Here is a 16,832-nt window from a genome sequence, read left to right on the forward strand (position 1 = left end):
CAGTCGTGAGATGTTTAACATGGAGAGGATGTTGGATGAGGTGATCTCTCTGAGCATCAGTGGGAAACAGACCTGCATTATCTGTAGTGAACACTAACACATGTAATGACAGTTTCAAATATTGTCTGTGAAACATCACATCCTAAAGGAAATATGAGATTATCAAATTACTGATGAGATATAAACATCACATCCTAAAGGAAATATGAGATTTTCAAATTACTGGTGAGATATATGTAGTCTTCTTTCCCTTAAGTTCCATTTGATGTTAACTATTTAGCACCCCACATAGTGAATCGGAATTTAGACACTTAAATACAACTTAATTCCTCCAAGCAGATCCTAATGCTAACTCGCTTGTCGTGTCACTAAGCTATTAATGATCTGATGGTACAGATTATTCAGGAGAAAACGTTGAGTGTCATTATTTTCAAATTAAATATATAAAACTGGTTAGAAAAACACTAACTTTGGGGAATTGCTTTTGATTGTTTTCTATGTGTGTTGCACTCTCTGTTTCTATAGATGAAGGGCATAAATATGACACAATGTCAGCTTTAGGGTTGTTATCCAGCTGTTCCTGTAGTGGATACCAAGCACAGGGCAGCTATCAGTCTTAGAATTCTGAAACAAAAAGCTCTGCTGTGCGAATTAAATGTTCAGTATCTTCCAGTGTTCATGTTAACAGAATGTCTTCCATTTGTATTCTTCAGGTGCCTGCCTTGTTTTATCGGTTGGGATATCATCTTTCTTTTTTTCATCAACAGGCTTAACATAAACTATCCACCTCTGATACATGTCTAGTAATTAGTTTACCCTGGTTAAAGCGATTCCTTTGTTTGATAACTCTGAAGATTTTTGCTCTTATTTTGCTGAGAACAGGAAGCAGTCGTGGTGATTCCCACCAGGCTCCTGTGGGTTTAGAAATGCTTAGTAACATGAAGTGATTTCCGTTCTTGTTTCAGGTTCAATGGATCCGGAAGACTTCCTGCGTGAGGCACAGATGATGAAGAGCCTAAGACATCCAAAACTTATCCAGCTTTATGCTGTTTGCACTTTAGAAGATCCAATTTATATTATTACAGAGTTGATGAGACACGGAAGTCTACAAGAATATCTCCAAAGTAAGCTAAATACTTCAGAAAAGGGAAAAATAATTAAATTTGGCTAGTCCTTTAAATGTCAGTTTAGCAAGTCTTCTGTAACCCGAAGGATATTTACTGTATGTGTGTCCTGGGAATGAATGTCTTAACATTGAATGGCTCAATTACTATTTAATAGGATATATACTGGTCTTCCAAGGGAGGAAAATGTTTATGTAGTGAAGAACAAATGGTTTACGGTAGACATCCAGAGTACCTGTATATAATGTGGGAATTGTGGAATGGATATTTTGCGTGGTTATGCTTCCCAACTAGCTAAGCATTGTCAATCATGGGTTAATATTTTCTATTTCAACAGAATTTGGGGGCATATAAAACATTTGCGGAAAGAGAACCAAATGCATCCTAGATTGTTTTTTTTTTTCATTTTGGCAATATTTGACAGCATTGTACTTACAGTATTTAATACCATTGTACTTTGCGTTTAAAACACTTTCACTCCAGGCAACATTATAATTTTCAAATTGAAAAGCGAATATGCACTATTATTATTCTTGCATGTGTTTCTTGTAGTCAGAGAACTTAAGGGCATAGTGAAATTTTGATATTTATTACAAATGAATCATTTAATAAATAATATAATAAGCATTAAAATGAGATGTTCAAAGAAGTGGAGTTAAAGTACTAAGAGAATAATTCATGCCTGAGACAGAGGCTTTTCTGCAATTACTTGAAGAGTCAGAATGAAAATGAAAGAACATACAGAGGTAAAGGGGAGTGAGAATGATAGAAAAGATTTCATAAAGGTAAGAGTATTCTGTGATTTTGGGGTATCTCATGAAGTTGATAGTAAGAAGTTGAAAAATGGGAGAAGAACAAAGAACATAATGAGGTCTGTAAAATACTGTTTAAAACAGAAATATTTCTACCCTCTTACATAAATATTTCTTATTTATTAGCAGCCATAAAAAAAGAAATTCAGCCTTGATCCCTTTTACCTTATGGCTAAGACAAGGTATAGGAGTGATGCTGGGTCATCTTGTGATCTGTTGGGCTCCCGACTGGGCTTATTGCATTCCTTCCTCCAGGCAGGAAGCAATTCAAGGGTGGAAGCATAAAGGTATACAGGAGAGCAGGGTTTATTTAGAGCAAAACAAATGTCCAGACTCAATAACTTATAAATAACTCAAAGGCAGGGTAGCTAGAGTACATGAAACAACAGCAAAAGCATGGGAAGTCTCCAAAGAAAAGCACCTCACCAAATAAGCTCCTTCCCTCTCCCAACCCTGTCCCACCCATCAGAGTTAGGCACATACCATCCAGAGGCGTCAGGAGTGATGTTTGCATTGGAACCCATTTGAATGCTGAGAAGGAGGTTGAATTTGGAGTGGGGCTTCAGTACCACCCATTTCCATGCCAGTTTTTAGAAACCCTGGAAATATCATAGTGTTAGCTGTATAATGGGAGTAGAAGTGTCCTCATGGTAACCTTAATATAATGACATTATAATGATTTACAGGTATGGGAATGAATGGGCATGTCCTGTAGCTACGTTGGATATTTCCAACTAGCATTGCATATGTGAAACATTGCAGTTTCTGATATTCAGAAAGAGATGGGAATGGGTGCTCAGTGGTCCTGGACATTACACAGAAAGGGAATTTGGTTTGTCCACTAAAAGGGAAAGGAGTTTCCATACTGCACAGGAGAAGGCTCTCCATGCAATTGGTCCTAGCCATCAATGGACCAGCCATAGCTGTCCTACAAGATGACTAGCTGTCATTGTCAAACTGCTGATTGCCTGGAGTTGTCAGTCATGTTGCTAATGGGGAGCTGTCCAACAGTGGTTCATCAGTAACTGTCAGGCTTGAACTCCTTACCCTCAGTACCTGCATTCTGACAACAAATTCTAATAAAATTCCTTTGTAAAAATCAATTCTACATGTTACTGAATCTAACATTTCACAGTAGTCAAATACTCATTCTTGTGGAAAGGTTTGTTCCCAGCACATGGTCTTTCCTCTTTTTTTTTTTCCTTTCACCGTGGGAGTGCAGGTTAACTACTTTTATTTTCCGTGATTTGGTTTTATGTGTATAAGGATTCCCACCTTCACCTTCCCTTCCTCCCTCTCCATTCTCCACCCCACTGTTTCCCCCATAATATTTCAATAGAAGCGTCCTTTAGCAACAGTCACAAATCCAAAATTCTGCTATAAAAAATGTATCATGGAATTGGAGGTATGGGCGTAGTATCATATTATCAGGTATGTTTAACAGTTTCATTGAGAGTCCTCATTTTATTCAGGAGTAGAGATGAATGCAGCAACATATCTTCACTTCCCAGTATGCTAGTTTCCATTATATAGTTTATCTATGAGAATATATGTATATTATACAAGTTTACCTATAGATCTTTGGTTTGTATTTTGTGTGAATGTTGCTTTGTATCAGAGAGAATATATGGCATTTGTCCTTTGGAATTGGCTTATTTTACTAAGCATCATGGTCTCTAGTTGGGACCATTTTGTACAAGTGGTAGAATTTCATTCTTTTTAATGGCTGAGTAGTGTTCCGCAGAGTAGATTTAGCACCGTTTTTGTATCCATTCCTCTTTTGATGGACATCTAGGTTGTTTCCATGTCTTCACTATTGTAGATTATGCTGCTATGTAAATAGGATTGCAGGTCACTTTCTCATATGTTGATTTTGCTTTCTTTGGATATATTCCCAGGAATAGGATACCTGAGTAATATGGTAAATAAATTTTCAGCTGTCTTAGCCCTCTCCGTACTGAGTTCCATAGTTGTTGCACTAGTCTATGCTCTCACCAGGAATGGAGTATGGTACTTTTTGCCTTAATACATGCCAATAGGTGTTGTTAGTATATTTCCAAATTTAGGCCAATCTCACTGGACTTGTTGAACCTCATTGTGGTTTTTATTTGTATTTTCCTAACAGTGAATGAACCTGAGAGCATTTTTTCCTTATTTATTAGCCAGTTGAATTTGTACCTTTAAGAAATGCTTGTTTGTTTCCTTTCCTGTTTCTTCACAGGGTTGTTTGATTTGCTTTCATTGGGTTTCTTTTTTTTTTTTTTTAAACATTTTATTGTTATTGGAAAGCCAGATATACAGAGAGGAGGAGAGACAGAGAGGAAGATCTTCCATCCAATGTTTCACTCCCCAAGTGAGCCGCAACGGGCCGGTGAGCGCCAATCCGATGCCGGGAACCAGGAACCTCTTCCGTGTCTCCCACGTGGGTGCAGTGTCCCAAAGCTTTGGGCCGTCCTCGACTGCTTCCCCAGGCCACAAGCAGGGAGCTGGATGGGAAGTGGAGCTGCCGGGATTAGAACCGGCGCCCATATGGGATCCCGGGGCTTTCAAGGCGAGGACTTTAGCCGCTAGGCCACGCCGCCGGGCCCTTTCATTGGGTTTCTGAAGCTCTTGTAAATCCTGGATGTTAGTACCCTATCTGATACGCAGTGTGCAAAGATTTTCTCCTGCTCTGTTGATTGTCCCTTTGTTTTGCTGATTGTTTGCTTTGTGGTACAGAAACATCTTGGTTTGACATAGTCCCGTTTGTTAATTTCAACTTTGACTTCCTGTGTTTTTGGTGACTTTTCTAAGAAGTCTTTCCCAATTCCTGTATCTTGGAGAGTGCTTCCTATGTCTTCCTCCAATAGTTTGATGGCTTCTGGGTGCAGATTTAGATCCTTGATCCATTTAGGCATGATTTTTTTTCTTATAAGGTGAGAAGTGGGGATCTTGTTTGTTACTTTTGTAGGCTGCCATCCATCCAATTGCCAACAGCATTTGTTAAAGAGACCAAAATTTTCCCTGGGTTATATTCAGTTCTCTTTTTGAAGATTAGTTGGCTGTGCATATGTGGGCTCCCATCTGGTATTTCTATTCTGTTCCTTTGATCTTCTTCTGTTTTTGTATCAGTATCAGAATGTTTTGATGACCACTGCCCTGTAGTATGTGTTGAGGTCTGAAATTGTGTGATTCCTTCAGCTCTTTTTTTTTTAATTCGTCAGGATAGCGTTGGCTATTTGTGATCTTTTGTGTTTCTGGTTGATTGTTTTAGATCATGTTTTCTATTTCTGAGAAGAATGTTGTTGCGATTTGATTGGGATTGCATTGAATTTTTAGATGACTTTTGGTAATATGGACATTTTGATGATGTTGATTCTACTGTTCCAGAAATATAGTAAATTTGTTCATCTTTCTTTTTTTTTAAAGATTTATTCATTTTTTATTACAGCCAGATATACACAGAGGAGGAGAGACAGAGAGGAAGATCTTCCATCCGATGATTCACTCCCCAAGTGAGCCGCAACGGGCCAGTGCGCGCCGATCCGAAGCCGGGAACCTGGAACCTCTTCCGGGTCTCCCACGCAGGTGCAGTGTCCCAATGCATTGGGCCGTCCTCGACTGCTTTCCCAGGCCACAGGCAGGGAGCTGGATGGGAAGTGGAGCTACCGGGATTAGAACCGGTGCCCATATGGGATCCCGGGGCTTTCAAGGCGAGGACTTTAGCTGCTAGGCCACGCTGCCAGGCCCTCATCTTTCAATGTATTCTACTTCTTTTTTTTTTTTTAAGCTTCGTAACTCTCATCATAAAGATTTTCCACATCTTTGGTTAGGCTTATTTCAATGTATTTAAGGTTCATTTCCTGTATTTTCTTTTATTTATTTATTTTTATTAATTACATTGCATTATGTGACACAGTTTCATAGGCTCTGGGATTCCCCCTACCCCTTCCCGTTCCCTCCTTGGTGGATTCCTCCACCCTGTTGCAGTATTACAGTTCAAATTCAGTCAAGATTCTTTCATTGCAAGCATATACTAAGCATAGAATCCAGCATCTTATTGTCCAGATAAATTCAATGGTTTCTTGGGGAGACCATCTCTGGTCTGAAAGTAGAGCTGGCAGAACATCATCCTGGTCAATTAAAAGCTACAACATAACATCAACAACAATTTACAACATTATGGAATTAATTGACGTGATATTGAGTAACCAATATACTAAAAAATGCAAGTTCTTCACCACATCTTGTGACTACTTCATTGACATTTCAATTCTAGTTGATACACAAGCATCTTCTATACACCTTAAAGTGGTTATAGGGTACTATTCAGCTGTCTCGTGTCTATTATTATTTTAGTATTTAGCAGTTTATAGTGTTGAAGCATAATTTTGCTGAACTTGGCAGATTTAAGGATTGTCTAAACTGGTGTATAGCTCTAAGAAGACATATGTCAGCAGTTGAGGTGCAGAACAGTTTTAGGAGGGGTGTGCAGAGAAATCTTCAATACCCTAGTGAGGAGTAACTAATCTTTGTGTCCTACCTCGTAAGGTATGTGTGAGTCCACACTGACCGTTTCCTGTCTGGTTCTAAGCTTTCCTTGTTGTTCTCTATCTATTCTAAATTTTTTTGTGTGTGTTGTTGTTGTTATTGTTGTTTCGGGGGGCTCTGGAGTGACCCTGATGGTCATTGCAAGAGAGGGTGGGGATCCAAAGTTGGAACTAAATAAGGACCAGAGAAAGCTCCTGTCCCTAGTCCCAAAAGAAGTTTACTGTTCTTCTGTTTCTGCGGACCGCCCAGGGCTCCTGGCTGTTGTTCCGATGACCTTGGATCCTGCAAGGAAGAATTTGGGCTAAACATTTAGTACAATTTAGCCGTAAAGAAATTTCATCCAATGTGGTAGATCCAAATGGGGGTGGATGACCTCACAGTTCTCAGCCTCTGAAGGCACTCCAATTATCCATGGTCTCCTTGGTAGTTGGGATGTAGTCCTTGGTGCCTGTACTGATAGTCCTTGGTGAGGATCCGGGAGTCTCCAGGGTTGGGATAAAAGCCTCCTCCTGTCCATCTGCATGGAGTTATTTGTGTCTTTAATTTATATTAATTAATTTTGTGCACCCCTACCTTGACAAATTGTCTTATGAGTTCCAATAATTTCTTGATCGAGTCTTTTTTTTTCCTGTGTATAAAATCATGTCATCTGTAAAAAGGGAAAATTTTAATTCCTCAGTTCTAATTTGAATTCCTTTAATTTGTTTTTCTTGCCTAATAGCTCCAGTGAGGACTTCCAATACTATATTGAATCGCAATGGTGAAAGTAGACATCTTTGTCTAGTTTTAGATCTTTGTGGTAAAGCTTCCCATCCTTCCAGTTTAGTAGGATGCTGATGTTGTGTTTTTTTGCACATTGCTTGGATTGTGTTGTAGAATGTTCCTTTTATGCCTGTGTTGCTTATGGCTTTTAGCATGAAGTGGTATTGGATTTTATCAAATGCTTTCTCTGCATCTATTGAGATGATCATAGTTTTTATTTTTCAATTTGTTGATGTGGTGTACCACACTTATTGGTTTACATATGTCACACTATCCCTGTATGCCAGGGACAAATTCCTCCTGGTCTGAGTGAATGATCTGTCTGATATATCGTTGGATTTTGTATCTGTGTTCATCAGGAATGTTGGTATGTAGTTCTCTTTCTCTGTTGTATCTCTATGTGGCTTTGGTATTAAGGCAATGTTGGCCTCATAGAAAGAGTTTAAAAGAATTGCCTCCGTTTCTGTTTGTTTGAATAGCTTTTCAAGGATTTTAGTAAGTTCTTGAAACATTTAGTACAATTTAGCCGTGAAGCCTTCCGGTCCTGGGCTTTTCCTTGTTGGGAAGGATCTAATTACTGATTAAACCTCCATCCTGGTTATAGATTTATTTATTTATATTTTAATTCAGTTTTGATAAATTGTATATGTCCAGAAATCTTCCATTTTTTTCAGACCTTCCAATTTGTCAGCCTATTGTTGCTTGTAATAGTTCCTGATTCTTCTGAATGTCTGAGATATAATTGTTACATTTTCTTTGTTTCATCTCTCTGATTGTATTGATCTGTATATTTCTCCTCCTTTTTTTTGTTTAGTTCTTTTTTGATTAGTTGGGCCACTGGGGTTCTCAAACAACAAGCTCTTTGATTTGTTGATCTTATGTATTATTCTTTGGTCTCTATTTGTTTTTATCCTCCCATATTTTGATTATTACTTTATTTTTATTAATCTTGAAATATTTTGCTGTTGTTTTCCTAGTTCCTTCAGATATATGGTTATTCCAATTTCCTGGGACCTATCTGGTTTCTTGACATAGGCATTAAATGAAATGAAAATTTCTCTTTTTAAAATTTATTTAGAAATTTTCTTGTTTCACTGCTTTGATTGTGTCCCACAAGTTTTGATATGTAGTATCAATATGATCTTTCCTCTTTACTTTCTTAGAGTCTTCTTCACCTCTGTGATTGCCCTCATTTCCCAGGGATTTCGATGTTTTTGAGGTTCCCCAAGAGTTGCCTGTAACCTCATTAGTTCCTTTATTCATGTTATTAGGCTCTTTTTAAAATTGTTTATGCATTAGTGATTCCTTAAATTTTGTCTCTGCCTTACCTCAGAATAATATACCCAGCTGTTCTCTTACTATCTACATCTGAATGTTTTGTCCATCTCAGAAAAGGTAGATATACCGCAGTAGCAAATGGTCTCCCAATCCCAGAGACCTAGAAAGTGTTTTATTTTTCCTCTGCTGTGTGTGCAAAATACTACCAATGCTGGTAGTTCAGCTCTTTAGATCATCTTGGCAAGGAAAGAGGATGACACTAATTGAACTCCGGCTTTACAGCTTCTGATTAGATGTGACAAACATAACTTGGGTATAAGTATAAGCAGACACAGTCCTCAGAAGTTCTTGACAGGAGTAAATATTTCTACACAGTCTGAAATTTGAATAAATATGCCCATCAGATATCTCAGATGGCTTACCCAAAACTTACCTTTTGGATCTTTTTGGAAAGATCTCTGCTACTCTTGCAGTTTCTACTCTTGTACAATGTCAACACTTATGCCAAATAATTTGTATTCATTTCTACTTATATTTCTACATATATTTCTACATATCCCACATGTCATCAGCAAATCTCATTGACTGGCCTTCAAAATGTATTCAGGATTTTTGCCTCCTCCCAACGTTCTCTTGGACATCCAAACCATTGGATTTAGCTGTGGCCTCACTGGTCCAGCAGTTTTGATTCTTATCCCCTTTAGCATCCTTTTACCATATTAGTTGGGGAGATCCAATTAAAACGCAAATCAATTTGTGTTTCCTCAGATGAAATCCTGTCTGGGACTGTCAGTGGTTCTTACTTCTTCTAACTGAGTCCTGCATAACTATTACACATCCATTAGCACTTCCTATGCAACTTTTCCCTAGTTCATTCTGTGTCAGCTGTTTAGGACATTTTTCTTTACTATTCTTCCTACTTTCCAGGATTATTATTATTATTTTTTAACTGCATACTCACTTCTCACTACTTTAAAGTCTTTGATGTTTGCATGTTGGTGAGTCCTTCACTGGACACCTATCAAATTAATTCTAAACTTCTAGTCTTCTACTGGATTTTTATATTCCTCTTTTCTGCTTTTTGTTTTCTCTCCATACCTGCTATTCAACTTACACTGTGTGTCTTACCTACTTAGCTTATTTCTAGTATCTTCTAAATGTAACTCCATGAGGGCAAAGATTTTTCTACATTTTTGTGTTAGAATAGTGTGTAGCACTAATGATGGGTGCTCATTAGGTGTTGACTGGTCGAATAACTGGAATAAATTGCTATTACTTTGACCCTAATAGATTGAGACCTTTGACATTAGCTTGAAAACATCCAGTTAATTATTATACAACGGACTTCCCTGGCATTAGGATTCCTATGACTTGTTAATGAGGTTTATTCAAGTGGAATACAAATCTTTTCATCTTCTGGGTTAAGCCATCAGGGTCAAGGTCATCTCAGCCTTCATTTCTATGGATATTTAGCAACTCAGAAGATATAACAAATATATGCTTATTGTTGAAAATCCTTCCCAGTCACTGTAAATTCAATTAAGTGGCCTTAAAATGAATCTGCAATTTTTAAGCAGCCATCATGATATATGTAATTAAGTTGAAACACTTTAAAAATAGGAATAATTAAAAATAATTATTTAAAACAGTTTGTTGATGCAGATATTAACTGCGACAGGCTTGGGAATTTTTGCACCAGTTCTGATATGCATTGGTTGTATTTGAAGTGTGTGCTGAGATTTCTGAGGCTACTGTATTCTTCTGAGAAGATACACGTATTACTCAGTTTTCTTTAGTATTATGGCTACTCATGAAATCCTGTTTATATCCATTGTGACAGAAGTATATGTTGTTTTGATATTTGAACTAATATTGCAATATTATTTTTAAGTTTTTGTAAGACATTTTTATTGAAAGGTTAGATATACGGAGAGGAGGAGAGACAGAGAGAAAAATCTTCGAAACAAGATTCATTCTCCAAGTAACTACAACAATTTGAGCTGAGCCTTATCAAAACCAGAAGCCAGGAGCTTCTTCCGGGTCTACCATGTGGGTTGTAGGGTCCCAAGGCCTTGGGCCATCCTCGACTGCTTTCCCAGGCCACAAGCAGCAAGCTGGATGGGAAATGGAGTTGCTGGGATTAGAACTGATGCCCATATGGGATCCTGGCATGTGCAAGGCAAGGGCGTTAGCCACTAGGCTACTGCATCAGGCTCTCAATATTATATTAATGTAATTTACATTTAGCATACAAATGTAAATTGTTTTTGCTAAATGTAATTCAATATTTTTCTTTTTATTGATTTCTGTATTCTATAAATTAGCTGAATTATTGTTGTATTTTTTGTTGTTATAACTTTTTCCAAGGTGAGAGAAATCTGTCAAAAAAATACATAGCCTCAAGGGTAAATGAGGAAAGCTATTTCTTACTGAAATTCCTGACCCCTATACACTATGGCATATCTAACACCTGTCAGGTGTCTAGGGTACTCTTTTAAATGCAACAAACATTTTCTGTTTGTATAAACTAAGTGCTAGCACATTATTCTTCATTATCATGGATAGTTTTCTTAGGTTGATGTAATGATATGGGATTAGTTTAATTGCAAAAAATTTTAACTCAATATAACTGCATAATGATTTGCTGTTTGCATGAATACAAGTCTCTCCATTATTCTATAGATTTTTGACTGCTCAAGAGTCATGTATAAGATACATTTGCAAGATGAGGTATAGAATACTTAGTGAGAAATTCAGATTTTTGTCTCAGGTGTACCTTAATTTGAATATTTATGCTACAGCTAAATGCTTATTTCCAGGAACCCCCTTGGAAATGGAGAAAATGATAAATATTCCTTCAAATAATTATTTTATAAATCTGTGCTTATATTAGGTGCTTTAATAGTAATTAATCATAAGGGATAGTAGTGGCAGAGTAGCATATGTATTTAGTTTTCTTCTTTAAAAAGTAGTTTCAGTACTTATTACATGACAGGTAGTTTTCTAAGTCCTTTATAAATTTTACATTAAACTCCTATGATGTAAGCATTATTGTTATCATCTATTTTGTAGTAAAACAATTGAGGTATGGAGAAGTTAAGCAGCTTGTTACAAAATCTGGCTCCATAGTTCATGCTTTTATACTGTATAGAGAACACTGATGTTATTTTTGAAGCATCAACCTTCGTTAGTTGTTTATGGCCATGTAACATTGCTTCAAAACTTATTGGCCTAAAACAGCACACAGTCATTATCTCACAGTGTTTGTGTTCTGCAGTGAAGAATCAAGGGCAGGTTACTTGGAACATCTAAGGATCTCTCATAAGTTTGCTGTCAGGATGCAGGCAGATTCCCCAATCCTATGAAGGCTCTACTGGAGATGGCTCCTCTTCTGCACTTACTCATTTGAATTGGCAGGAATAGGTTCTTCCTGGAATGGTTGTATTTGAAGGCAGTTTTGTGGTGGCTTTTGGCTGGGAAATGCCTTATGTATCTTGCTACGTGAATCTCTCCATAATATAACTTACAACATGGAAACTTGCTAAATTATAATGAGCAAATAAAAGAACTACATTGTAAAGAATGTCATTAAGATGAAATCACCAGTTTGCCATATTTCGTATGCTAAATGCAAATTGTAAGAGCTTTCACAATGAATGAATACCAGATGTGGGGTATATTAAGTGCCATTTTATGGCCCGGTGCAATGGCTCAGTGGCTAAATTGTTACCTTGCAGATGCTGGGATACCATATGGGCACTGGTTCATGTCTTGGCTGCTCTACTTCCCCATTCAGCTCCCTATTTGTGGCCTGGGAAAGCAGTGGAGGATGGCCCAAAAGCCTTGGGACCCTGCACCCATGCAGGAGACCCAGAAGAGCCTCCTGGCTCCTGGCTCCTGGCTTTGGAGCAGCTCATCTTCGGCTGTTGCGACCACTTGGGGAGTGAACCAGTGGATGGAAGATACTTTCTCTGTAAAAAAAAAATCTGCCTTTTCAATTAGTATAAATAAATCTTTAAGAAAAAAAGAAAACCATCTTGGAGTTTTTTATGATTAATTACCAATTTGTCTTAATTTCTTTTTTTAAAATAAGTGACATAGAGAGGAAAGGACAGAGAAAGAAGGAGGAAGGGGGAACGAAAAGGAAGAGAGAGAGATCTTCATGAGCTAGTTCACTCCCCCGGATGTCTGCAACAGTAGGCCACAGGCAGGAGTACTCCATCTCAGGAGTAGTGGCTTTCTGAGCTTTCTCACCTTAGCAGGGAGCTCAATCAGAAACACAGCAGCCTGGACTTGGTGCTTAGATATGGGATGACCACAATGTATTAACTCAGTTGAACATCTAATACCATACATTGCTTAACTGTTCTATGCAGAACAGAAAATGGAGGCAGAGGGGTGTGTAACATTTTGCCCACAGTCACAAATATCATACACAACCTTGATCAAAAGTCTGGCAATCTAGTTTTAAACCCATCTTTTTAACTACTGTACCTCTGAAGTCAGAACTTGTGTCTGAGAATTTTCGCTGTACGTTCTATGGGCTTTACACAATATTGTTTGGTTTTTTCAGACATAGGTAACTGTTATTTACATTTATATGAGAATTTTCAGTATTCCATCTTAAGATATCTGTTAACTAAGTAGTAGCCAGAGATGATGTCTTTCATTTCAAATCCCCATTTAATAGTTTTTAACACCTTCTGTAATGATAAAGCTGATCTTTTATAACTTTCCTATACTGGGTTATGTAGACAAAATGGTAGAAAAACTGCTTAGTAAAGGTATCTGTCTTCTGGGAGGATGAGTGGCTAGTTCTAAGAATGGTATGCCAAGAAGAGAAAAGAAAAAGAATGTATCAAGTGTAAGAGTATAAATTCAGGATATTCATTTAATAAATATTAATAGATCATTTTTTGTCGATGAGGTAGATTTTTACAACAATATAATGCAAAAATAAGAATTTTTTATTGGGTAGTCTTACACATTAGGATCATTTTATTCTGTCTGTAAAAGCCAAATATTATTATGTAAAGCTCATTGGACTTATGGCAAAGACTCTTAAACACAAGCTCTAACTTAAGAGGTATAGTAATTTTATCATTATTATTATTTTATTTTTATGGAAAGTCAGATTTACAGAGAGAAGGAGAGACAGAAAGAAAGATCTTCCATTCTCAAGTGGCCACAACAGCTGGAGCTGAGCTGATCCAAAGCCAGGAACTTGGAGTTCTTCCAGGTCTCTCACGCAGGTACAGGGTCCCAAGGCTTTAGGCCGTCCTCCACTGTTTTCCCAGGCCACAAGCAGGGAACTGGATGGGAAGTGGAACAGGTCAGCCGGGATGTGAATCTGTGCCCATATGGGATCCTGGTGCATGCATGGTGTGGACTTAACTACTAGGCTACCTCACTGGGCCCCAGAGGTATGGTAGTTAAGAAGACTGGTTTGAGGTTTGGTTGCCAGAAGTTAGATGAAATCTGTACATTGTATGTTTTTGTGACTGTGAGAAAATTATTTCACATACCCGTGCCTTAATATCTAAAACCAACTGCAGTGTTTCAAGAAGTCCCTGAATTAACAAAGCAACAATTTTTATGAGGAGATGACTTACTGAAATACAGCTATCTTCAGACTCTTTCAGGCAGTAATTTGACTCGTTTTTTTCTCTGTGTAATGTTTATTCAGGGAAGAAGACCACAGTCCAGGAATATGTTTGAATTCTGAAAATTGTTGCCTTATTAACTCTTCATAGAAGACAAAACAATTTATATTAATTGTATTTTTCAACCTATAAATGCCATGGCACTTTATTTCACTGGAAATTTACTCATCAAAATTCTTACAATTCACTTCAGTTGTTCATGTGTTTTCCAAATTAAATGTCTTACTTTCTCTTATTGCTTAGATGACGGTGGGTCAAAAATTCATCTGCCTCAACAGGTGGACATGGCAGCGCAGGTGGCTTCTGGAATGGCTTACCTGGAGTCCCAGAACTATATCCATAGAGACTTGGCTGCCAGAAATGTCCTTGTTGGTGAACATAATATCTACAAAGTAGCAGATTTTGGACTGGCCAGAGTTTTTAAGGTAGATCTAATAATTTTTGCTTTACTTTTTTCTAATAGATTAAAAAACCTAACAAATTGGCAAGCTGATCAATTTGTTGTTACTTTTTAAAACTATGTTTCTTCAAGTTTTGTGTTGTTTGGCAGCTGGGATCTGGCAGACATATAGCTACCTATCCCTATTTCCTAAAACAAAATAAAACGAAAAAAGAGGAAACCATAGGCAATCATATTATAAAATATTGCATGTTATTGAATTAATTACCTGTTGGTACTATTGACTGGTTAGTATTGTTATCCTTTGTCTTCCTTTATTTGCTTCATAAAAAGTGGTAAAGGTTGAATAGTTACTCATCCACCTTGGTTCACTTTATGTCAGACTAATACAGAGGTTGACAAAATCCTACAGGAAACCTAGACTGTCTCATTTCTTCTGTCCCATTTTATAACATGCGTCCAAAAGACACTGATAGAGACATGCTATAAGGTATTTTTCACTGAACTTAATTTTAATCACCATATTGTATACTAAAAGTATGGCTATGGTATAGAAACCACAAAAAGTATGATTCCCGTTTGATCTTCAAGAATTCATCATCTTTTGTTTTTTAAATTAATTAGAACCCTAGTGAGTTGATGTATTAATTTAAATCATTTGCATTTTACTTTTCAGTATTAGCAAGTGGTTACCTGGTAATTATCAAAAAACAAGCAAGAAGTAAAGAGCAGACTCTACTTGTATTTTTTTATTTGTGAAAAGATCAGATCTAAATCCAGAATTATGATGTATGAATTCTGCCGTATGTACTAGTGTTCTTCAGTGCTATTGTTAGCACTTAATAGGCTCTCAAATACTGTATCACTTTATAGGGATATTTTGGTCTTGTATGCCAGATTCAAAGTTACTCTAATTGTTAATTGAACTGAATTTTAGTGTGAAGTACATGATAGGATATCCAAAAAGCCACATTACCTTGATGTGATTCTTTATTGTATTAACAGGTAGATAATGAAGATATCTATGAATCCAAACATGAAACCAAGCTGCCAGTGAAGTGGACGGCACCTGAAGCCATTCGTTCTAATAAGTTCAGCATTAAGTCTGATGTGTGGTCATTTGGAATCCTTCTTTATGAAATCATTACTTATGGAAAAATGCCTTATAGTGGTGAGTAATTAAACCTTAAGTAAGCTTTTCTTTTGTAGGTCAGCTGCTTAGCTCTGGCTTTAACTGCTTTATGCAGGCTTAGAGGGCTGAGTTATGAGGCTGACCATATCATGTACCAGTGGGAGCCTGATAGATAAAATTTGATGATGACAGTTTGCATTAATGAGGTGGTTTATTGCTGCCTTTTCATTTGTTCCTGAGTTGCAGTCTCATAGACACTACTTGCTGCAGGATTTACTTTAATTTCTGCAACCTGGATAGAGGAGAGTAGACCTCATAGCTCTGCCCAAAAAGGGCACTTTATAATCTAGAGTATTTTTATATGTCTATGGATTTAAGACTTTGATCTTTAATTTTTTTTCTTGTTGTTTCAATTCTGTGTTTTCTAGGTATGACAGGTGCTCAGGTAATTCAGTTGTTGAGTCAAAACTATAGACTCCCACAACCACCTAATTGCCCAGAGCAGTTCTACGCCATCATGTTAGAGTGCTGGAAAGCAGAACCTAAGGAGCGACCGGCGTTTGAGACACTACAGTGGAAGCTTGAGGACTATTTTGAAACAGACTCTTCTTCATATTCAGATACAAATAACTTTGTAAGATGAATACTGAAGAACATGGAATAATGACATAGCAAAAAATTAAATAATAAAGCCCAGGATTGCAATCTTATCAACCATATCCAAAATCAGTTTATCTTGATCTATTCAAGCAATAGGGTAAATTTTGGCTGTGTTTCATGCAAAAGGCTTTGTGTGTATTTTATTAACTGAACAACTGAAAACATTGTCATTTTTTCTCATTGCCTGATCAAACACACTAAACAAAGTTCTTTCACTTCTGTTTATTATTTGAAATGCTGGTCAAGATACTCAACAGCAACTGTTGCATTTTCCTGTTTACTGATTAGAGTGGATATTCATTATTCCTAGGATTGCTGAATCCTATCAGGCTGTTATTATGAAGGAATTTGATTGCTTTGCTGCACAGCAGGACCTGTGTGCTTTGAGATTTTCTGTTTCTCTTTTAAAATATCCTGTAACTACAATGATGGCAAAGTCATGTTAAATGACTTGATTGTACTTGAAGTAAT

At 37.1% G+C, this 16,832-nt stretch overlaps 1 protein-coding gene across 2 annotated transcripts in view; it reads left to right on the top strand.

Moving 5' to 3' along the window:
• The window catches only part of FRK (fyn related Src family tyrosine kinase), a 101,670-nt gene extending 85,261 nt beyond the window's left edge, over window positions 1-16,409 (top strand). Inside the window, exons 5-8 of one of the 2 annotated variants that reach the window (XM_058671315.1) lie at window positions 966-1,124; window positions 14,413-14,594; window positions 15,572-15,740; window positions 16,130-16,409. In XM_058671315.1, coding sequence (XP_058527298.1) covers window positions 966-1,124; window positions 14,413-14,594; window positions 15,572-15,740; window positions 16,130-16,344 — 725 coding nt within the window. In that variant the 3' untranslated portion in view covers window positions 16,345-16,409. The remainder of the gene's footprint in view (window positions 1-965; window positions 1,125-14,412; window positions 14,595-15,571; window positions 15,741-16,129) is intronic. The other variant, XM_004580308.2, reaches the window with a different exon arrangement.
• The last annotated feature ends 423 nt before the right edge of the window (window positions 16,410-16,832 follow it).

Source organism: Ochotona princeps, chromosome 1, assembly GCF_030435755.1.
Source record: "Ochotona princeps isolate mOchPri1 chromosome 1, mOchPri1.hap1, whole genome shotgun sequence".
In the NCBI taxonomy this organism is placed as follows: Eukaryota; Metazoa; Chordata; class Mammalia; order Lagomorpha; family Ochotonidae; genus Ochotona; species Ochotona princeps.